Raw genomic sequence first — 24,766 nt, forward strand, 5'->3', positions numbered from 1 at the left:
CTTGGGTAGGCCTGTAAGCTCACAATGTTTGCACCAGGCAAATGAAAGAGCAGGAACAGGACAGAGTCTTCACAACAATCAGCGTTTTAGTGCTCTTTGGGAGTTACAACAGCACTTAGGAATAGTTCTGATATAAGACTGTATAACAGATTGGCACTGCTCCTCTTAAATTCATTTGCCTCCATCCAAACACAGTTCAAAAGTTAACTCCAAGTAAACAGAGAATGGTAAGAAGAATCAAGCTTCTTCAGAACCAATGCGCTTCTAAAAATATTTTCTAAAGAAAATACAAATCATCTTTCCCCTGTCCTGAAGATAAGCAGATTATCCCCACTGAGAATGATCTTTTAGAAAATTAGTATTATTTACATTACATAATGAGTGTGATTTATTTTCCATGACAGGGAAAAGCAAAAAGAACTGAAAATACAAGATTCCATCTGATAACACAAGTTCCTAGGTTATATAAAATTAAAAAGAAATACACCTCACTTTAATTGCACAGAATACACAGGCTCAAAGACAGTAATATTACAAAAAGACACAGTCAGTAATTCCCAAAGAAAAAAAAAAATGCAAGAGCATCATGAATCAGCGTTAATTTGTACCTAAGCAAAAAAGTCATTCATCAAAACAGCACTTCAACAAATTGTTTCTGGATAATATGATCTGGTCTAATTTACTACTTACATTCAATTAGCTTAGCTTAAGTTTGTTGACAAGACAGTTATCATCACCTTTCAGTCTTCCTTAAGTTAGAAACTATTGAAATAACGTTCTTGATCCGGCACTAGGCATAAATTCAGGAGTACAGTGTACTTGGCTGATTTAAGGTTTACAACTATTTTAAAAAACACTATAGATGAAAATTATGTAAGTGTCAAATGTTGTTATCAAAAGCTATCAACAGAAGAATTACATCAAAAAAATTAAGACTTACTTTTCCTGCTGCCATCAAGGACAATGCAAATTGATACCAGAGATGGAATTCTTCAAATGCAAACTTCATGGCTCTTTCTAAACACTATTTTTTGGGGGAAAATTGTTATTAAGGGCACATTCTTCAACTATTAAGACGATATACTAGAATAAAAATTTTCTTATAGACTCATACTTCAAATGCACATAATTACAAATTTAAATCATTCAAATAAGTGAAAACAGCTGCCAGATTCTATACAGAAAAAAAGAATTGAACAGAAAACTTCTTTCCCACTTACTATGTTTATTTAAATACTTCTGCTGGTACTGTCTTATTTAGTCTGAAACAAGGAATGATAAGTATCAGCTTACTGAAGGGTACCAGCTGCAAAAGGCAGGAGATAAGTTTTAAGTGAAAAGGAAAACTGTACACATGCTCTTCTTAAATTGTGAATCTTAACAAGCAATGGCACCACAAATACTTAGCAGTACCACTTAAAAGGGAGAGGGGTAAAGGTTCACCTGACAGTATTATTTCTATTTTTAAGAATTTTATCTTCACACTCAATATTCTGCTGAGATTTTCAACTTAACTCATTGCCAAAAGGAAACTCATTATTAGTATACTGAGAGTAAACAGATTAAATTAGGATTATACGCCAATTTTCAAGGTTTCATAGCTGCTGTTGTCAATAAGAATTATTTAATTTTGCTGTGCTCATTTTTACTAATCAGGCCAGCTCCAGAGAGGTGAAAGGGGCAACGTTTTTCTGGATTAAACTGATTTAGCAATTAACTTTCTAGTCTGCAGGGTCCAATTACATGGAGAAACTTTTCTGTTCTGATAGCTACAATGTATATGCTAAACCATAATACCATAAATTATTTTTCACATTCTAACACAGCCTTAACATTGCAGCAAGCACAACCAGGTGTGTAGCATGTTTCCATACTTTAAAATAAGCAAAAAACAGCACTGAGGATGAAACAAAACAAGTATGAGAAGTGCATTATTTGGTACACATAATTAATGTATGCTAGAATTTTCTCCACTACACAATGTCAGGCATCAAGACTACTACTAAATAGAATTTTTATTAAATTATTATAAAGAATGAAGTTTCTAAAAATAAATTATTTCTACTACTGTTGTTAAAAGTTCATCATCAGATTGTATGTGTAGCAAGTTAATTAAATGCCTACTAAGCAAACCAACACAGGCTTTATTTTCCCAGTAGGCTTTCTTTCCATCAGCGGAAGCAAAAAGATCACAGCAAGAAACAAACAAGTAAGTTACATATGTGATGTCTTCTCCTATTACTTTGGACACTTTGCAGAGATGCCTAGGTAAGGTGCACACTTCGCCTCCCTTCACGAACTTGGCAGAACACAGAAGTTGCTAAATCCCTCTCTTTCCCTCTCCACCCATTAGTACAACTGTGGTGCTAAACTGAGTGCCTCCAAATGCATGAGAATGAATTCAGGCTTATCTTTTCAAATACACTTTCAAACACAACTCCCTCTAGCTGTTTTGATACCAGTGTTTTACATACGATTTCAGTAGTTTCAGCACTTCTTCCAGAACCCTGACTTATAGCAGCTGTATATTCCCACAGATTCACACAAACAAGTGGTGCATGGAAACTTAACACTTAAAGTCAAAATATGTTTACAGCTTTTTAGGCCGCCTAATCATACTTTCTTCTCCCATTTTTATATATTCATATATGTATGTATGCACCATTAATTATAGTGAGCTACTCGTTCTCCATTAGAAAAAGAAAAATCTTATTTTCTAGGCCTTGCTTAATTAAAAATTAATTGCCAGTTTTAACTGGCAGAAAATAAAGAAGTTGGAGAAGTTGATTCTTTAGGATTTTATCATTTTGTAATTATAGGGACAGAGGACACAAGGGTCTTCAGTTGCAGAGTATTCTAAACGGCTTGACTTTCAACACACTAATGATCTATTTACCTTTTTTTTTTTACTTCAAGTTCTATTTACTTGACTTCTTTCAGTATGAAATGTGACAGGTGACATGATTTTATTTTCTTTGTACAATCACAAAATTCGTGCTTAGCATGTGCAAGGGTAAGGGGTATATGTGCATGCAGCTGTATGTGACCTACGTAACAGCATGAACACCCACTTTGAGGTGTAAATTTGTAATCAAGTAATTTTGAAGGGCAACAGGCTCCATCAAGAAATCAATGAGAAACACATAACAAACAATAGTACCCTGGAAAAATACAAGTTAAGACAATGTTCAGGATAATGGCAACTGACCCAACTAACTGAAAACGCATTCAGCATAATCCCTCTCCTAAAAGGCAGAAGTACAACTGTTGATATTGTCCTGTAAATAATGACAAATCGCTATACGTACAGGTAATCTTGAAAGCATTACTGAATTTTGTTGTTAACACTATGGTCTCCTCCTGAAAATAATATGCTTTAAGTTACAAGTTGAAAGATGAGTACCTGGGAAAATCTATGGTCTGGAAAACATCTCTCTAGTAGGACACTGATGAGCTCATTATGTCATAATCTAAGAAGCTTAAAAGTCAACTTGATGACAGTCAGAGTATCTTTGTTTAGGAGAGACTTATGACAGTAGAAAATTCTTTGATCTGGTTGAAAAAGCCATAAGAAATTGAAAGCCCATTGTGTACAAACTCCATAAAGAAATGAGACCTCTTCAATCAAGAACACGACTCAGCATTACAATAATTTAACGAGGATGAGACAGATTTTTGATTGTTGAATATTTCTGTATCACAGCTAACCACTTCTGTAAGCTATCAGCTATACCTAAATCAGACAACAAGGTACAGGAATAGGTAGATGAATACCATTTCCACAGTTCACATCATGGTGCTTTCTGACTTAAAGCAACAACAGCTCCACTAGAGCAATCATAAAGCCAGCAAAAAATTACATGCCTATTATCACAGAAACACAGAATGGTAGGGGCTGGAAGGGAACTCTGGATCATCTAGTCCAAATCCCTGCCAAAGCAGAGTCACCCAGAACAGGCACAGGACCTCGTCCAGGTGGGTTTTGCATACCTCCAGAGAAGGAGACTCCACAACCCCTCCGGGCAGCCTGGTCCAGGGCTCCGTCACGCTCAGAGGGAAGAAGTTCTTCCTCATGTTCAGACGGAACTTCCTATACTTCAATTTGTGCCCACTGCCCCTTGTCCTGATGCTGCGCACCACTGAAAAGAGTCTGGCCCCATCCTCCTGACACCCACCCTTAAGATATTTATAGGCATTTCTAAGGTCCCCTCGCAGCCTTCTCTTCTTCAGGCTGAACAAGCCCAGCTCCCTCAGCCTTTCCTCATAGGAGAGATGCTCCAGTTCCCTCATCATCCTCATAGTCCTCCACTGGACTCTCCAGTAGCTCCTCATCTTTCTTGAAGTGGGGAGACCAGAACTGGACACAGTACTCCAGATGAGACCTCACTAGGGCAGAGTAGAGGGGGAGGAGAACCTCCCTCGACCTGCTGCCCACACTCTTCTTAATGCACCCCAGAATACCATTGGCCTTCTTGGCAACCAGGGCACACCACTCGCTCATGGTCAACTTGACACCCAGGTCCGTCTCCACAGAGCTGCTCTCCAGCAGGTCCACCCCAAGCCTGTAATAGTGCATGGGGTTGTTCCTCCCCAGGTGCAGGACCCTGCACTTGCCCTTGTTGAACTTCATCAGGTTCACTTCCACCCAGCTCTCCAGCCTGTCCAGGTCTTGCTGAATGGCAGTACAGCCTTGTGGTATACCAGCTACTGCTCCTAGTTTTATGTCATCGGCAAACTTGCTGAGGGTATACTCTATCTCTTCATCCAGATCACTGATTAGTAAGTTGAATAAGACTGGGCCAAGTACTAACCCCTGAGAGACACCACTAGTTACAGGCCTCCAACTAGACTCAGTGCCGCTGATGACAACCCTCTGAGCTCTGTCATTCAGCCAGTTCTCAATCCATCTCACTGTCTACTCATCCAGACCACACTTCCTGAGCTTGCCTATGAGGATGTTACGGAAGACAGTGTCAAAAGCCTTGCTGAAGTCAAGGTAGACAACATCCACTGCTCTCCCCTATTATGTAACTGAATGGAATACTTTTACATTTCTGAATTTCTGTTTATTGTAATACGTTAAGTTATAAAAGTTTCACACTATGGGCTACCAGATTTGAGGGTAGATATCCTCTAACCACTAATTAAACTGTAAAGGCTTCTTGAAGTCTATGTTTTCCACTGTGTTTTGGATGACAAGAACCAGAAAAAATGAGATGTTCTAACCATTTCCCGATAAGCTCCTGCTGCAGCTGTGTATCTGTAGTTTGTGTATGCTAAAGTAAGTACCATCTATTACACCAGGTCTTCACAAGATAAATTTTTTCGTGTTCAGAACAGTTACTTCATGGACATGTAATAAATACATTTTCATTTGTCTGTATTAAACAGTATTTTTCCAATGTATAAAAATGAATTGATATTTGTCTAAGAGAACATTTCAAAAGAGTATACATACAATTTTGATAGAATATAACTACAAAGATGCTAGATCCAGATTAAAAAAGAACAAGAAAAGACCTTAAAACAAGCCTTTGGTAGACGTCAGGTGTCAAAGCCCAAGGCAGTGGCTAAGAAGCTGGTCAAACATGGAGGCTCTTTAACTTTCCAAATACTCCTGGTTCTGCTTTTGTCTGTAACCAACATCACCACCACCTCAAGCAACTCCTAATAGGCACTGAAATCCAAAATCTAAATAGAGTTAAACCGTCTTCAGTTAATTAGAACATTTAGCTTTGTTCAAAACACAGCAGGAATAGGAACCAGCAGCAATACTTGTCTGTCAGGTACAGGGGCTAAACCAGTCACACAAGCAGTGAGGGAAGTAATGCTCTTCTCCATGTGACTAGAAGACTGTCCTTCTACCCTCCACAGTAAAGTCCTAGACTTCCAGATACATGGGAAAGAACAAAGAAACCTCTACCTTTCCTGGTGAAGCCAAAGAACTTCTGTGTTTAGAAAGGCATGAAGAAGTAACAAACAAGAAGCTGCCTCTTTTGTGACATGCATACTACCCAAAGTGTCCCAAAGGAGACAGTGGAGGAATCCCAGGAACTTGTGATGTTCCCATGAATATAATAGCTATTTAATATTTAAAAAAACCAACTAAAAAATACAGGAAAAAAAAACCCCTAAGGCAAACAAAAAACAGCAGGACACCACAAAAAAAACAAAAGGATCAGAATTGGAAACCAGGACTACACTGCTCCTGCCGAGTTGCTAGGCCAGTATATAAAAACGGAAAGGTTGCCTGCCGCTTAAAGAAGAAAGAAATCAGAGAGATCTTTACAAGGTTTTTATTCCAAATACTTCTCAATGTCTATTCTTTAATAAGTTCTAGATCTAAAATATATGGAGACTCATCTCTTGCAGCTTTTGTGCAATTGCCTGAAACTCCATGAAGGTAATAGTGTCTGAATTGGCAAGTAAATGGCAATATGCCTGATTAGGTTATGTTGCAGGATGACAGGCCTCTATGAGCTTTCATACTCCTGAGCTTCATGAAAGACCTTCTATTACACTGAATAAAACTGACTTGTATGCACAACTTGCAGCTAATAAATACTTTCAAAAGGAAGAATACTCAAATTCAGAGCTTCATCACAGAAGATGCAGATTCAAGGGTCACTATCAACATATACCAGAGAAGAACTGGGGCTTTGTTTCGTTTTCATCTTAATAAAATTATCCTCTATTATGGTAGAGAGAAACCACTTCTCAGCAAATCAACCTCTGGATTGACCACACAAGCTGAAGTATTCCTTCTGGATACCAATAATTAACCATGGTCAGCAACAGCATCTGCTCTGCCCAAAGAGCTATAGTAGTTTCTCAGGTGTAAAACTGTTAATAATACCTGAAATTTTCCTAAAGAAATAAGTCACCACAATCTAACTAAACACATGCAAGTTGCATAACCAAACACAAGACATTTCAGACAGAGAATGCACTTTCCTACAGACCTGAAAAAGTAATACGTTCCCCTTTTATTAAATTCAAAGGCATTTTACAAACTACGAAGACTTTGGAGCACTCCAAATATTGAGATATAAAAGAAAATTTTCTTTTGAAATAGAACATCACAAATCCTTTTTCTAGGTATTTGTATCTATCATTTATAACCATAACAGCTTTTATCTTTTGCCGTTCCTTCCTGCTGTCTCCATTTAATCTTTTTAAGCAGAACTGTGCTGCCTCACCTAAAAAGCATGTGAATTGCTGCCCCATTAAGCATTTATCACACCTTTCACACAATTTCTGTGCTTGACCACCTCAAGTCACTTGTGTATAAATTTATACAAGTGACTTGAGGTGATCAAGCACAGAAATTGTGTGAAAGGTGTGATAAACAAATTTATATAAGAAATAAATTTATATATATAAAAAATAAATTTATACAAGTGAACTTCTGGGAGTGTAAACTACCTACTGTATTATACAGTAGTGAGAATGAGAATATCTGATTTTTATTTAGCCCCTAACACTACCGCAATTAACATGATTCACAGAAACAAGCAACCAAGACACAGTTGAATATTCACTATTATCAACAAACCTCTGAAAGCATTTCATATTGGCCTCTTCTTCCCAAGGCTATAGTAAGTAAATCGTAGACTACAGATGCACTTTGTAAACTGATGATACGATCATCTTTGTGCTCTGGTATTCTGCTCAGTACAGCATCACGGTTAGCCTGAAACATACCACGAAATAAGAAACAAAGTCAGCCCTTGCAATCCAACCTAAATTTTTGTTCAAGTAACTACCATTGCATTCAGACTGACAGTCAGCAGTTGATATAGGCGATACAGAGAAACAGTACCTGTTACTAATTTATAGATAGCATGAATCACCAATTTAATACATTAGCTGAAAGATTTATCTTTCTATATGGATCTATTTTTCATTACTTTACTTACCTAAGTTAGGTAATGTATGTAAAGTCATTAAGGAATTCTCAGACACCAAGTAAGAGTGGGGTTTTTTTAAATATAATATATATTCACCTTTTAAAATTTAATTTTAATTTTTGTATACAAGGAAAACACTTTAGAAGGATCTTCAAATCTTCTATTCCTCTTTTTGTAAAATAAGGCAATCAATTGCTTTTCTCTTCATAATATTATGACACTGCCCTCTCACTTGTGAGTGGTAACCTGTCCAGCATAACCACACAATCACCTTCAGGAGTTACTAGTAAGAAGTGAAAACTGCCCATGGTTCTGCGCACAGATTTGGAATCAGGCCATGTTCGCAGCAACACTTTGTGTTTTCAATTCTGTTTTGTGAAAAGCACCCTGCAAACCTAATTCCTTCATTAAACTTTTCCTCTCCAGAAAGAAGAAAACTGAAGTACAACTGGATTAAATTAATTGACCATGTTCACAGATAAATCCTGTTAAAGAGCAAAAGATAAAAAAATTCAGCTCTCCCAGCATCTACCAACACTCAAGTACCCAGAACCCAGTACCAAGCTTCTAAAAATACCTTATCTTTGTATCTTACCTACTTCTAGATTTCTTGACATTTAATATTCTCATTGGTACAAATGCTAGTGTATCTGGTAGTCTGAAGTCAGAAGTTAAAGATCCTTCTCCCTTCCCCTCCCTCCCCCTCCTTTTTTTTTTAATTACACAGCGCATGGCCCCTTTAATACATTTACTTAAATACACTAAATTTTAATGGGCAGCTTATTTCCCCCTTTTTCAGCGGAGAGGAATGACACACATTAAGGGCTAATAAACTGTTTCTCTGCTTTAACAGGATAACATTATAAGCTTGAACATACTCCATACATCTTTAATATCAGAATAATTAAATATCATGAGAAATTTTCAGAGAGATACATGGAGTGTAAAATGCACAAATATTTCAGGATTTAGCAACTGAATAATCGACAGTCTGGTCTGAAAACACACACTCCTGCATACACACCCCCAAAACAGAGATTTTGCTTTCTTTTGATCAAGAAGTTTTTGGTTTTTCCTTTCTACAGTGCACAAATATTTAGTCAGCTTCAAGAATCTCCTTTCTAACTCCACAGTTAATCATTGTTTGACTCAGCTCCTTGCAAGTACAGAAGCAGCTCTTGTGAAAAAATGGCTGACAATGCCAAAGCAGTCCTATAGGAGCAGATGCCTTGTAAGTATTTAAGATATCTTACATATATGAACTATCATTTTCTGCATAATTATAAAACAAAATGTACTTACAAATTTAAGTGCTCAGTGTTTCAGATCTGCTACAGTCTCAGACACAATGAAGTGACAATTAGTTAAGCTGCAATGAGTCAGCTGGCCATAGTTACCCTATATACACACAAGGCCTGAAGCAAATATGAGCAGTGTAACTTTGTTCACTCACGGTGGAAGACGGGATGTGCTCAGCCATTTTCCCATGAGCTAAGCGTAACATATATGGCCAGGCCCAGGAGGTGGTGATCAGTACCATGAAGTCTAGTTTGTGGCCAGTAAGTAGCAATGTATCCTGGGAATTTATACTGGGTCTGATCCTGTTCAACATATCCATTGATAATCTGGACAATGCAGGAGAGCGTACCCTCAGCACGTTTGCTGAGATACAGAACCAGGAGGAGAAGCTGATATGCCAAAGGGCTGTGCTGCCATCCAGAGGGACCTCATAGGCTGAAAAAAAGGGGCTGACAGGAACCTCACCAAGTTCAAAGCCTTGGAAGTGCAAAGTCCTGCATTTCCCTGTTCCTCCCTGCATGGGGAGGAACAACCCCATGCACCACTACATACTGGGAGCCACCCAGCTGGAAAGCAGCTTGGCAGCAAAGGACCTGGGGTTCCTGGTAGACACCAAGGTGAACAGGAGCCATCAATGTGCTCTTGAGCAAAGAAAGCCCAATGGTGTCCTGGGCTGCATTAGGAGGAGCGTTGCCAGCAGGCTTTGGGAGGTGATCCTTCCCCTCTATTCAGCACTGGTGAGGCCACACTTACAGTACTGGATGCGATCCTGGGCTCCCCAGTACAAGAATGATACAGAGCTACTGGAGATAGTCCAACAAAAGACCACCAGCATGAATAAGCAACTGGAGTCCCCTTCTGTGAGGAAAGGTTGAGAGAGGTGGGACTCTTCAGACTGGAGAAGAGAACGCTCAGTGGGGGCACCTTACCAATGTGTACAAACACCTGCAGGAGGGTGCAAGGATGAGGGGGAGCCAGGTGCTTTTCAGCAGTGCCCAGTGACAGGACCAGAGGCATTGGGCACAAACTGAAACACAGGAGGTTCCCTTTGCAGCAAACACTTTTTTACTGTGAAGGTGACTGAGCACTGGCACAGGTTGCCCTGGGAGGCTGTGGAGTCTCCCTCCTTGGAGATGTTCAAAAGGCATCTGCACACAGATGCAGCCTGCTCTAGGTGGCCCTGCCTGAGCAGGGGGAATGGACAAAATGACCTCCAGAGGTCCCTTCCAACCTCAATCATTCTGTGATTCTGCTACTACAGCTCAGCTGACATGCAGCAACATGTACACATACTGAAGACATCAGTCCTTCACATCCCACCTTTCTACTCATTCCTGCCTAGATAAGACTGGTCCACACTTCACAACTGCAACAGCTAGAATACAAGGACGTCTTACAGTAAGAGTGCTGGCAGAGTTGCAGCTGACTTTCCTCATTATGCATGACAATACACTGTAGCAGCAGTCATGTGGCTAAGAGAGACATATTGTACTCTGAAATGTACCTATAAGAGAATTAGAACACTTAAAAAAGCACGGACCTACCTTTCCCAGAGCATTTATTTCATAAATATTACAATTTACATCTTATTCAAAGCATCCTTTGTGAATTTGGAAATTAAGAGAACTCGAGGTGACACAAAAGTAGCACTTGTAATCCACTAGCAAGATTCAGTGTTCTTGATATACATTGCACTAGATCTAATCCAAATAAGAAGTTATGATGTTAGAGTGCATCACTTCCCTGAAACTAGCAGTATGATTTAGGGCTTGTATATACACAGTGATTTGATTACTTTTATTTACACAAAATGCTACTTACATGTCAGATCCTCATTCTGTTTTGAAATATTTACTTGAATAAGTTCTTGAAGGACAGAAGTCTTGATGCCTTATCTGTGTTTTTACTAATTCACTAATTTTTACTAATAAAAAGTAAGGGATTGTACTACTTTAACAACACAATACCATCTCAAGACACCAATGATTACTCAATCTGCTGTAACTGTTCTTTTTTCTTTCACAAATACTTGTTTTAAAATCATAAATCATATGCTACTTCGTAACTACTACAGCTAGAAAGTCAGCATGCACTGAAGCTGAAGTAAGAGCTCTCAACTCTCAGAAAGACCAGTTTGTAGTGTTGAATAGTTTTATGTTCAGTCTTCCCCTTTCCCCCCTCCAAAACTAATCTGAACAAATGGCTTAGCCAAAGTAGGATGTGAAGGATTTTATACTCCTCCAAAACAAACTCTTTTGCCTCAGATAACCTGCAATAACTCCTTGTAGAGAAAAAAAGAACTGAAAGCTTGCTAAGCATATATGCTCTACAGCGACAAGCATTTGGTATAATTAGGCAGATCTAATTCACAAAGGAAAAGCTCTAAGTAACCTGAAACGAGACTTAACAGGGCAGTACTTTAATTTGTTTTCTGGCTTCTTAATGCTGATATGCAAGGAAGTAAACACGCAAATGGAGTAATCAGTAGTCATACAGTGCAGAACTGGCACTGCTTCTGCTTCACACCATGACCACAGTTCACATCAGAATTCTGTATAACGCCACAAGCTACTCAGGCACTTTATTACAGGCACAGGCGGCCCCTTTCAGTGGTAAGCACATACTGCAGCAAAACCAACACATGATACATGGAAATGTTTGCTCAGTCTCGTTTCCCGGTGACAGATTCTGTCATGAACACTGCAAGGCAGATCACTAGGAATGAGGAAAGTAGTTTGCACTACAGTGTAAGTGTTTGCCACTTTAAAATAGTTCAAATAAGACAATGCTCACTAAAATGTTCTGATCCCATTTAACTGTACCAAAACAGAAATTATGCCAGAGCCTGAAAGTGTTTGAATCACCTATAGAACTTAAAAGACTAAGTCTTAGTGATGTGCAGTGAGACAGACTGGTGTACGATGTCCGAGATTTTAGAGGTTCCACCCTTCCAGTTAGAAAACCAGCAAAAGTTCCAGCTTCAGCTTTTCATTTCTGCCATCTGAGAACATAACTGACCCGGTATGAGAATGTCAGTATGTAGCAGTTGATAGATGACTAGTAAAATCACACCAGAGGAAAATACGAAAGGCTGATAAAAGGCTCAAGTAGGCTATTGAATGGAATCACCTACTGAGGAAATGAGAACACTAAAGAAAAAAAAATCCAGTAGCAAAGGCTGAATGTCAGTATCATTAAAAATCTTTTAAAAATTTGAGTAATAGCTGAGGTTTAATGCACAATGGAAAATACTTTTTGGCTATATCTATTATGCTCACCTAGCAGTCTTTGACCTTTTTTTTTTTTTTTTACAACAAAAATAACTTACATTTTGCATCTGTCTGAATGGCAACCAGCTAGTGTAACAGCGGTTCATACCGATAAGTGATGCCAAATGAAAGACCTGGCTTGTGTTCACCTGCCTATGGTTAGAAGGGGGCCAGGTTCAGCCACTCTAAAGAAGAAAAACTCCCTATCACTTGCAGACCTCATAATTCTGGCTCAGAGGAACAGAAGCTTGAGTTTCAGAAGTATCTGCCTGCATTCCTAACAGAAAATGAAACACAAGTCATAAAGTAAGGCATGACAAAAAAAGTTCTATTTTCACTTAAGAAAACCAAGGAAAACATACACACATACAGCACACGCATATTCACTCTATTTTACCTACCATAGATTCACTAATAAGCAGTAACAGTAAGGCTTCTTCTGTGTTTTCTTGAGGACAAAAGATGCTGTTCAAAACAAGAATTTAATTAGTTAAGTAGACCACATTACTTTTAGGAGTAGCTTACACAACTACATTAAGAGTACTTCCAGCAAAGAGAATGGAGAGTAACTTGCACAGAAAAAACGATTGGTTAAGATGCATTTCTTTGCAATGCTCTAAATTTGCATTTCAGAGAAGCTGGCCAAACACCATAACATACCAAAACCAGCACAGCTGTCAAAGTTGAACACACGCAAATATCCCAAAATTGCACACAATTTGACAACTGTAAAAACTGTACCCACAGTTTCACTCGCCTCTGGCACCTAAACTATCTCAGCTGAATCCACATCACTGACTCAAAGGTCGCCAACAAGAAACTCTCTCACAAGAACAAAGTAACTTTTATATTTTAGGCAATACATGGATAAATACTTCTATTAGTGTTCCATCAGATACATTTGAGAATTGTTTTCCTGGCGCATTCAATAGCTGTGAACATTTTTAAATAGAGCCATGGCAATCTCTGCCTGCTTGCCATAACCACTACTACTTCCAAACAGTTAAAATATTTGGTTTTAATGAAGTACTCTTGCTTATTACTTACTACTGAAGGCTTGCATAGGACTAGTTTGCAAACTTTACTACTTTGTCTGAACACTGGATAGTTTCCGAGTACTTTTCTACACTGGCGAACAGACAACAGTAATCTGCATTGGGTACATGACTGGTAGGAATTTATTCATTCATTCTCTTCCTCTCTCACACACACAAAAACAGTGATTGTGTTTTAACTCTCCAGATTTCTTTCTCAAAACTATTTCTGAATTAGCACAACTACTATTTCCTGTTAATTCAGGCCAATAGTTCCACAATTAACTGTTTAAATGTTGAAAATAATTTCTTGTTGTTAATAAGCCATTCCTATAGTCCCAAGGGTGCTTAAACTACAATAAATTAAAGACAGGAGACTGAAGTCGTCTGAGATTAAAACATCTTTTGGGGGTTTTTAAATGCACTAGAAATTTAAGCAGTAATTAAATGCCTGAAAGGAAATGGGAGTTCAGATGTGGTTTAGTTTCAAGTGGTTTGAGAGTAAGATCGTGAACATACTGTGGTAACACACAGCAACTAAGACCTCAGGGCAGTTGTTTTGTTGTTGGATTTTTATTTTTTAATCAATGTAAGTTGCTCAACAGATTTTGAAGAGTACTCTAAATCTTAGAAAACTTCTTTATTTTTACATAACAAAGAGATTTCAAAACAATTACTCATGAGTAAGAATGAACCAGGACAGGGGATGAGTAAGGAAGAACCATAAGAGTGCTCCTCATTTACCTGTCCAGTCTTCAATGCAGAATTTAGCAACCTGGAAGTAGATTTAACCTGACCGACTGGCAATGGTTCCCAGAAAGTAGAGTAATGTTTAGAAACAGTTGCTGGAGAAATTATTTTCTCAGAGCAAAAAGGGAAGTTGCCCCTAAGAGACTAAAAAGTCACTTATCAAAAGGAAAGCAAACGTTCTTCTCTCCTACATCTCTGAATATATTTTGGTAAATAAGTCACTGTTTGTCTCAAACAGTGAAGATTCTCCTCACACAGAAATTACTGGGAAATTCCTTTGACCTGTGCATGCAAAAAGCTCAATTTAGTTGACTGAAGTCAGACATTTTCTGTGTGTCTTGACAGATGCAGGCACGTGAGTAAAGTAATTCCAAGGTAACAGGGCAGAGCAAAAGAGGCAACTGGAAGCATGAAATGGCTACCAACCAAAGGCAAACCAAGGAGTTTAACACTTCAACTAGGGATAAAGAAAACTGAAGAGGCAGTAACACATACATCTACAAAATCATAAACGGTATTAGCCAAATCACATTCACGATCCTCAAAAGAACACAATGCACTTACTTGATGTATCAGGCAGCACATTTAGAAAAAAAACATTACATCTCAGACTCAGAGTTGGTGGTCAAATGAACATCTAGGAAGAAGTTTCTTACGTGTCTGTCTTGTTATTCACGGACTTAGGTACTTGCTTTCAATCACTGCTGGAGATGACAGACTTGGCTAGATAGGTTTTACCTGATCTGGTATTAATCACTCTGATGTGACAAAAGAAAAGGACTTAATTTCATGCTCTGTTGAAATTGTGGAACTCCTTGCTTGCACATCCCAAGAACAAGAAACTTACACTGAACAAAGCCCCACCTTTGCCAGGAGTCATGTTTCTACAAAACAATGAGTTAAGAATGAAGAACATAAGTTTAAAAGGCTGAGTCTGAGAAACCTGCTATAAATATTCTGGATTAAGTAAGGAGAATTGCTAGAAATCTTTGAAGAGCAAGGCCATTCCACTTGCTAGTAGTAATGACACCATATTACGTGGGCTTGCTGCTGCATAAAGTATTCATTAATGGAAGCCTGCAATGAATGCAGCTAAACAACTCCAATGCCTACAGCATAACAGTATCTTACATTACAATATAAAGATACTGTGAACACTGAAACAAAACTTCTCTTCAGAATTTAAGGTAGGATTACTTCTGTAAGCAATCTACCACAGAAGCAGTCTCTCTTGCACATAACAACAAGGTCACTTTATGGAAAAAAGCTTTCTTATTAACTAATAAGGCACATACACTGTAAGAGAGGAACAGACCTTTAAGGTTTGCTGTGTGAAACCAAGTAGTTCGAATCACAAAATGTGTGATCCTGCAAAAAAGAGATTTCCTCACGTTTGGGCAATAAATGCATACTTTTTACATGCTGCGATCAAGGTGTGTCCTCAAACCAGGTATTTCCTTCTTACCAAAAAGGTTGCCCGCACGTACAGTTTGTTAATTATGTACTTGCAGAGAAACATAAAGTCAGTTTGGTAAATTTAATGTTCAACTGTATGCCTGCATCTTCTCCTAAAGCTCAAAAGACTGCTTTTTAATGACTTCACATCCTATACATAGTCATACAAGACTGAAATTAAAAAACTCACAGCACCTGGGTTTTAATCCAGTTGGACAACAATATTAAAAAAAAAAAAAAACCAAAAAAACACACTCTGGAGAAAACAGGTCAAAATTTTCATATGGAACAGACAGTCTCCTGAAAAGATATTCCCCAGATCACACTGATTTCACAGAATCACATAATATTTGAGTGGAGGGGTGTCTGGGTATCATCTAGTATAGCCCCTCCACCCAAAGCGGGGTCAACTGGCAGGTTGCTCAGGACCATGTGCAGTTGGATTTTGAATACTTCCAATGATATTCTCCAGACTCCACAACTCCTGTAAAATTTTTTTCTTAAGTTTAAAAGGAATTTCAGTCTTTTCCATCTACATTACTTAATACTGTCTTACTACAGCAAATCTTGGCTAGATCATTATCTCCACTGCTACAATCTGTTTCTCAGTTCTCTGGCTCACAGTGCTTTCCAGCATGTATCAAAGCAAGCAAGCAATATTTGTGACCTATATTAAATATATATACAACATACAAGATCCCACAAGTGCTTGCATGTAGAATACAAGTAGAACAGTGCAAAGGTTGCAGATTATGTAAAACAAGCATGTAACAAAGTTTCACCAGATCAAACTTAGTAGCAATGACATAAAAAACAAATTAAAAAAGACAGTGCCAAATGGTTAAGATTTAACCAGCAAGCTTTGACACAAGCACATTACTTTTAGGCAGTAAGCTACACCCAAGGACTGTAATAAAGTGCAAAATTTTGTCAATATATATTTTTGGCACTGTCAGAATGTGTCTAAGGGAAACAACTTTACCTTTGAAACCATTTTTCACTTGATCAGATAAAAACAAACAACAAGTTATTAACTTTTAAGAAAAAGTTCGAATTCAAGGAAATGGCTATCCACATTTAATATTAATATTAATGGTAATCAGTTTTGAAAAAAAAACAAACAAACTACACATTCTCAAGAAGGAGGAGATACACACCAAAGCTACTCTAGAATTAACCACAGGATAAGCTACACAGAAATGATCCATAGCATACCACTTATCTGAATCAGCGACAGAATAAAACTCAACAAAAAGGTGGCAATCATAGAGAAATGCCAAAACTAACTTAAGAAGATTAAAAGGTACCTTTGAAACTCCTAGATAAATTGCTAGATACATTTTGGTATTTTATAATGCTTCAGGGATGAATTTGAATCTCCTTTTTGCTAACTCTTTATATGACAAAGCAGAACAGAGGTCTAGAAACAGCACTCAATTTTTAAAATGTGCAATCACAGATTTTCCACCCAGTTCATGTTTTCTTTTGTATCCCAGGTATAATAAGAGATATCAACTCCACCATATACCCCAGTATAGAAGAAAAAAAAATATATTTTGAGAGTTGAGAAGAAAACTGTCTCTCACATAAAGTGCAAACTTTTGCTTGGAGAAGTACATTGCTTCCCTAGTCCTCTTCAGGGAATATATATGCACACACAGCATGGGAAACACTCCCACTCACATTGCCCAATTCCTTTGACATTTTCAAAATAGAAACTAAATTACCCAGTGCACTGGGTAAAAACGGTAATTATAGAAACAAGAGAGGTATAAACTCAGCCATACTTTTCTCCAGTGTATACCCGTGGTCTTCTACTGAGCGCGTAATTCTTAGTATTTGAACCTTTTCGAAGTGGATCATCTAGGGGTGATTGGTGAGGAGGATCTTCCAGTGGATTCCAATAACTCTGTTCACACATGCCTCGTAACAAAATTTCAGCCAGTTGTCTTGCTATCGTCTGTAAAAGTGGAAGATAAATATTTTCCTTAGAAAAGCTGAATACAAACTCTTCTAAAACACTTGGATTGTTTCTAATGAAGACTAGTCATGCAGAATATATTTTCTGTTATTTTAAAACATTCAAAATACCAGGCATACTCCTGTTTGAAAGGTATAAGTACCCAGTTCAATCTCTAAACACAAAGAAAAAAAACGGCAATAACAAACAATTTTTTATTTTATCAGTTAAATACAGATACTTCTGAAGTATCAACAACACCAGCTGTTGCTGCTAAGAGTGGAGTACATCCAGCTATATTTTCTGGTATTTTGTGCTTGATAACCTCTATTGCCTCTCCAGGCCTGGAGCAGATGCTTCCGTTGGCGAGACCACAGCAGAGCAGATACTTCCCTGCGGTCTGTGGAGAGGACCACAGTGGAGCAGATGTCCACACTGCAGCCTGCAGAGAGGACCATGGTGGAGCAGGTTGATATTCCCGAAAGGAACTGCAGTCCATGGGAGGGACCCCACACTGGAGCAGGGCAAAAGCGCGAGGAGTAAGGAGCAACAGAGAGGAACTGTTACCAACTCACCACAACCCTCCACCCCTCATGCACCGCTTGGGGAGTCAGGGCTTAGGGAAAGGAGGTGGAAAAGTCAGGAATGAAGGACTGAAGTTGAACCTGGGAAAAGGGGGTGGGAGGGAAGGTGTTTTAGTTTTTATCTTTGTTTCTCACCATCCCACTCTTTTAATTGACAATAAAGTTAACTTCCCCCAAGTCAAATCTGTTTTGCCATTGACAGTGACTGGTAAGTAAACTCCCTGTCTTAACTCAAACCGCAAGCTTTTCTATCTTATTTTCTCCCTGTTGTGTCAAGGAAGAGTAGTGAGGGAGCAGCTGGGTGGGCATCTGCTAAAGTCAACCCACCACAGACAGTCACAGTCCAAACCCCAACAGACTGGGGCTTCTGACAACTTGTACTTGAAGGTACTGGTGTTTGCTACTGTCAGTAAGGCTCAGCAACAGTGAAATCAGGTTGTAGACCAGCATGAAAAAGTTTATTTTGACCAGCTATTCTTGGCACCATATATTTAAATGTACAAATACTTACATAAATATTACTTAAGTAAATAATATAAATTTAAATCTTTGAATTCATCCTATAATCCATAACTATCAGGTTAATGTCCTCTTTAAAGTTAGATACATACACATACAAGCTGCATGACTATATATCACGATGATGAAAACCCAGAGATTAGTACCAGGGCAGTAGAAAGAAGGCACGATCTACACTTGCTTCAGAATTGGCAGTATTTCCCTGCAACATTTCCCAGCAACTGATGTGTAATGTTTAAGCCATGGACAGCACCATATGATCTGGATCTTCCATCTTAATTCCTATACCTTAAGAAGCCCTTCATCTTTTATTCTGTTAAAGTTTGCAATATTATCCCTCTCCACTGAAAGTCTATTATTTAATAATTTTAATATCCTTACTAGGAAGCAGTTACTAAATGAATTAAGAAACCAACTACCTTTCTAATTACCACTTTGGAAGTTTCAAAGGCCTAATATTTGGAAACTAATTGAGGACATTTTGAACATCATTATATTAGAGCAGAATATATAAGCCTTGGCCTTTTATTATAAAAAAAGATGCAAAAAAGATACATCATTCTTTTCGTAAAGGTTTATTTTCTAACAATGTAAGTAACAAATCTTCATTATTTTGCTTACGTTGTTTTCCTTTAAGAGGCTTTATCACAAAAATAAATAATAACTTGATCACTTCTGACTGACTAGAACACACAAAGACACTGCACTCTGTCCTCACTCCCAGTACATTACAAAAACATGAAACAACCCCGTTGTGAAACTCTGGTAAGTCATAAATAGAGCAATTATGATTAAGGTTGAAAGTACGGTCAGTCAGAGACCAATCATGTTTTAACCATACCTATAAATAGGAAAGAGAAATAAGGGAGAGACTGGGTATCAAATGTTCCTTTTCATTTTAATCATTCACTTAAGCCAGGAAATGCAACCTTATGAAGTGCTGGATAACAGATCCTGGTCAATATGCTGTGTATCTGCTTACTGGCCTCTAACTCACCCACTATATTTATGCTTTACCTGCCTACTAAAATGCAGATGCTGCAATAGGAATGTGGTTTAACACAACTTACCATTCGCAGATTTTGTGTAGTTCTTGTTTCGACAGCTCTTAGTAACTCTCTAAATCTACCAACTCCTCTTGTCAAGTTCCTGTATATAAACATAGAATTTGAGAGTATTCCAGTCTGGATGTAGTAACACCTTAGTGTATTAATGGATAAAGTTGTTAAAATCCATGCCATCGCCTTTTTTTCTCTGCACATCATCATTGCCTTTCTGTGAGACAGATATATAGATAGATAGATAGATTCATCTGGGAGCCCCACACTGATTACTATAACAACATTCCCTGCTGGTTTATTGAAAAAAAGAAACAATTTCATAATTAGTAGAGAGTTCAAGAGAAAGCAAGGAAAAAGTGTAAAAAGTGACCACCCCAAAAAGGGAAAAAACAAAACTGAAGCTGGCCTCACTAATACAATGGTTTTAATTTTCAATTACATTAGGCTTCAAAGTATAAACTTTGGGGAAAAAAAAAACAAACCCTCATCCCATTTCAGCTGCCTCTTGACACCTTACAATAGAGAAATAAAAAAGGAGTAAATCTTCTAATCCTCAGTGAAAGTAATGTAGAATTTCTAAGTCCTTTTCAGAGAGGAAAGAGCACAAACACAGCAAGGCCCACTGTGGGGCCTGAGGACTGGGGGATGAGTGTTCTGTCCTTGACTCCAGATGGCTTTTGGCATGGCTTCTGCAACTCAAATTTCTTTGCCTATGCCTATTCCACTTCTGGTGCCTAAACAGCTTTTGCAAAGAGATTCAATACCCTCAGAGAGGGGGCACCATTCATACCAACCATTTTAGCAGATCTGAACTTTCTTTTCAACCTATAATTAATTTGAATGGTCTTATAGCTTTCTCTTTTTCTCATCTCTATATCAGTTAGCTATCTGGTTTTTTATTGCACTTACAAGCGGTTGAAAGTATTTTATTTTATATTAATACAGTTTGTCTTTGAACTGCTGAAGGACAGGTTTGGCTTTTTGCTGAGCTGAACAACTGAATTCTGCAACGTCAGCACAAAACTTAGGACAGTTATTTCACTATTTGAAGTTTAGTTGCAAAAAAAATTTATTTGACCAAAAGCATGTTTTGTGTTAAATCATTGTTGTTATATCATATAGTTGTATTATCTTAAGATGTGAGTTTATGTGCAAGTTGCGCAACAGTCACCTAACATGGACTCAAAAGAGAAAAGAAATACTATATATTGTGTAAGCTTTTCATAAGTAAAAGCACTATTGCACTGCACTGTAAAGCTGATTTGAAATTGCCTTCCTTACTGTGTCTTTATTTACAAATATATCTAAAATACTGATCTTCTGAATTGAAATTTTGTACAGATTTCAAAAAAGTCAACATTTTTACAGATACTTTGTTTAAATTCAGTTGCAAATACCTGAAAAGAGTGTTTGATGCAAGAAATCTTGCTACAGAACTGCAGAACTCTTATCACTTTACCCAGAGACCTACTCATTTATTTTACTCTTCAGATTACACAGCAGAGGTCATCGCTGTTCTGTTTTATCTAATAAAGGACTATCCATGTATTTCAGAAACTTTAGTCTCCAGCACAGACAAACATCTTTCATTTAACACAAGACCACCTTCGAAAATACTTTTATATAAAAGCTCATTTAAAAAGAACTGGCATTTCATTAAAAAAAAAAAAAAAACAAACACCTGTATGAATAGGTTCAAAGTTGTGTCTACATGAGACACCAGCTGGTTAAAAAGAAATAATCACCAGTCATACATGAAGTAAAGATTGCTTGCAAAAAGTCCACATTACAGCAGAGCTTAATCATAGAGTGACCCGTTAGTACATATCAAAGAAAATTAATCTTGTGTATACATCTAACATGGAAGCAACTGCATAAAAGATTCTATTTATTTCACACAGGCAGCCTCTTAATAGCTAATGAATATTACACCAGCTTCATATACTAATGAAGTAAGTACAGAAAGGCCAAACTTTAAGAAAACCTCTGAATTCAGTGGAAGCTGGATACCTTCAGCACCTTTGGAAAGCTAAAATACATACCATTCAGTAATATCACATGCCAAATACTTTAGAGAGCCAAACCCAGACCACTGGAATCCCAGCTTTAAGTCCTCTGCTCTAAGTGCATATTTGGCATGAGTGGAGCTTTCTCTCAAGGACTGTATTGCAAAGTCCCCATAACAAGACTTGAAAAACCAGACAGACAGACTTGCAAAAAACCTGAAATGTTCCCTGCAAAAGTGTCAAAAAAGAGCAAAAGCAAGAACTTGTCGGCTTGAAACACTATTTTCCCAGCACAAACGAAACTTTTACTATGTAGTAGAACTTCAAATCGCAATAATTAAAATCTTTATGAAATTTTAGGAATTAGCATTTTTTTCCATATGAAGTTGATGTCTTTTGATGTGTTACACAAAGAAAAAAAAAACTCTATGAAAAAGTATGCAACTTTTAAAAATCCTTAAGAACTTCATGATAGGTTGTTATTAGTTACCTATTACATTTTTATAAGCATCTGCAAGGGACTGAAACTTGTGACTGAAGTTCTACTGTATCATGAAAAAGCTGTAAGATTGTACTAGAAAAAAACAAACTTAAAATACAGCATTAGGTTTTGCTTCATAAAGCATTTAACACTGATCCACTGCACAAGTGAACACAAACACAACACAGATCTGTGAATCATCCTCTATTTGAAGTATACTAAAAAAGTACACTTCAAAACTACAACCTAAATCACCCCACAACTGAGTTAAATGCTTTGAGAGACAAGTAATGAAGCAAAATATACCATGAACAATATGGTAGATCTCCACACCGCACTGCTTTTAGCGAAGTACATTTCCTGTATTTGTGAACAGTTTGTAACGTCGGGGAGAAAAGGAGGGTGGCTATTCTGGCACATACTTTTCCTGCCTAGCCTAGGAAGCACCCAACTTTTACCTGCTTTTCCCTACAATGTGCCTTCATGCTAGCAGTTCTGCCCGTGCTGATCAAATGCCAGAGCAAAAGGGCAGGTTAACTTAGAAAACAAATTCCCACAGTGTCTGTAAATGACTTTGAGATCCCTTCCATTCTCGAGACAAGGAATTTTAAGGTAGATTAACATGCAACCAGAGCAGACACCAATTCACCAATTTCAGACAAGACAAAGACAGCTCTCAGACAGGCACTGCTAGCTATGTATGTGTGTTTATATGACTGCCTCCCATCAGAAGATGCTCCAGTCAAGCCCCTTCTATTGCATCTTCCTCGTTTTTAAAGACTAATTAAAATGGTTGCTGCTTTAAATTTTCAAGAAAAAAACCCTACTTTGACTCTTTAAGTAGAACTATACCAGATTTAAAGGCACAATCTACTACTGAAAGTCTATACAGATTGATGTGGTTAGGGCTAATCTGCATCCTTCTGTCTACATATTTGCACCATAAAACCCAATAATTTATGATAGAACCCAATTAATTATTCTGATGCAAGATCAACTTTTATGCTCCTCTGAAAACTCTGGGCGGCATTTCTGCTCAGAATAATGAAAATATTTTAACTGCATCTACGCAAAGGTGCTCACTCATAAACAGAGTGAGAGATCAAGAACTGTAGATACGACACACCAGGAATGTGCAGGAAGAAAATTCAGGGGCAGTAAGGACAGACTTTCAATGGAGGATCAGAAGGCCTGAATGTAAGCACATAGGCCAGCAGTAGCAAACTTGTGGCACAAATGTATTTGTCACCATCACCACCAAGAAGTCCCTTGGTTTTAAAAAGCACATTTCGCATCAGACAACCCAGTGCTTTGGCACTTGTGGTCCAGATAAACCTCACACCCCAGACCAAATACTTATCTTCTTGTTTTCAAATACACACCAAAAAAAAAAAATGTAGAAAAGAGTGAAAGAAACTGCTCAAAGAGAAGCAGTCTATATTTGAAAGATGTTAGGGTAAAAAAGCAAACACTATTCCTTCTAACAAAGGGAGTGAGATCTAATCACAATATACTCAAAACAGGCTACATAAGAAATGTTTTAAATTTAACCTCAGAAAGGTTGACAAGATTAATTTACTTTGTATTTACAGCATACTTTGATAGCATCTTCTCCATTAGTGTGAGAACAGCTTTGTCAGGCATTTCTCTCATGCTTATCAATTAAAACCCCCACATATTTAGTCTAACATTGCCTTTTATAGATTAAACATGGAATTACAATAAATGTTTGCTTAGTCATCTTAGGCCAAACCTCACCTGTTGTGCAGTTTGGTGGCTAAACTGTCAGCACTTCTCCCATTTAAGAGAGAAAAGTATATCCAGAGCCATGCCAGTGAACAGGCTGTTACTTACACTAGCCTAACTATTACCTCATTGCTAAGGCTTACTATCTCTCATTTAAAATATATTCATCTTTTAAAAAGGAGAAACCAAGAACAATGAGATTAGATCGCTTGATCAAAGTGATGAAACAGAAATTGCTTTTGGACTTGAGCCCACTTCCCAAACGTGCATTCTCTCTCCTCTCTCTCTTTCTATCTCTATTTACATATAGAAAAACACAATGTTTGTAAACTCAAAGGTACATTGTAAGTTTTAAAGTTTGAGTTTTTCTCCCAAGAATTCAAATAGCAAAGAAAATAAAGGTATTTGTTTTAAAAGGGAAGGAGTAAGGGCAGACAAAACTCTTGATTCGCATGCCAGTGAGAATAGCAGCATTTCAGTAGCTTTGGTATGACTGACATTTTAAGAAAAAAAACATAACAATGATTTAAATCCATACAGTCTAGCTAATAACTTTTGGACAATTAAGAGTAATTTACAAAGTATTAAGACTAGAAATTATTTTACATTGAATCAAGTCATATCAGCAAAAAGCAAGCAATGTGACAAATCAAGTGATTAACTCTTTAGCAGTAACAGAACAACATCCTAAT

General features: G+C 37.6%; 1 protein-coding gene across 3 annotated transcripts in view; it reads right to left on the minus strand.

Moving 5' to 3' along the window:
• The window catches only part of TTC7B (tetratricopeptide repeat domain 7B), a 150,704-nt gene that overhangs the window by 78,451 nt on the left and 47,487 nt on the right, over positions 1-24,766 (minus strand). For all 3 annotated transcript variants that reach the window (XM_075426370.1, XM_075426369.1, XM_075426371.1), the window contains 5 exons: positions 19,851-19,929; positions 17,505-17,677; positions 12,880-12,943; positions 7,556-7,693; positions 941-1,024 (listed from right to left, as the gene is read on the minus strand). In XM_075426370.1, coding sequence (XP_075282485.1) covers positions 941-1,024; positions 7,556-7,693; positions 12,880-12,943; positions 17,505-17,677; positions 19,851-19,929 — 538 coding nt within the window. The remainder of the gene's footprint in view (positions 1-940; positions 1,025-7,555; positions 7,694-12,879; positions 12,944-17,504; positions 17,678-19,850; positions 19,930-24,766) is intronic.

Source organism: Opisthocomus hoazin, chromosome 7 (genome assembly GCF_030867145.1).
Source record: "Opisthocomus hoazin isolate bOpiHoa1 chromosome 7, bOpiHoa1.hap1, whole genome shotgun sequence".
In the NCBI taxonomy this organism is placed as follows: Eukaryota; Metazoa; Chordata; class Aves; order Opisthocomiformes; family Opisthocomidae; genus Opisthocomus; species Opisthocomus hoazin.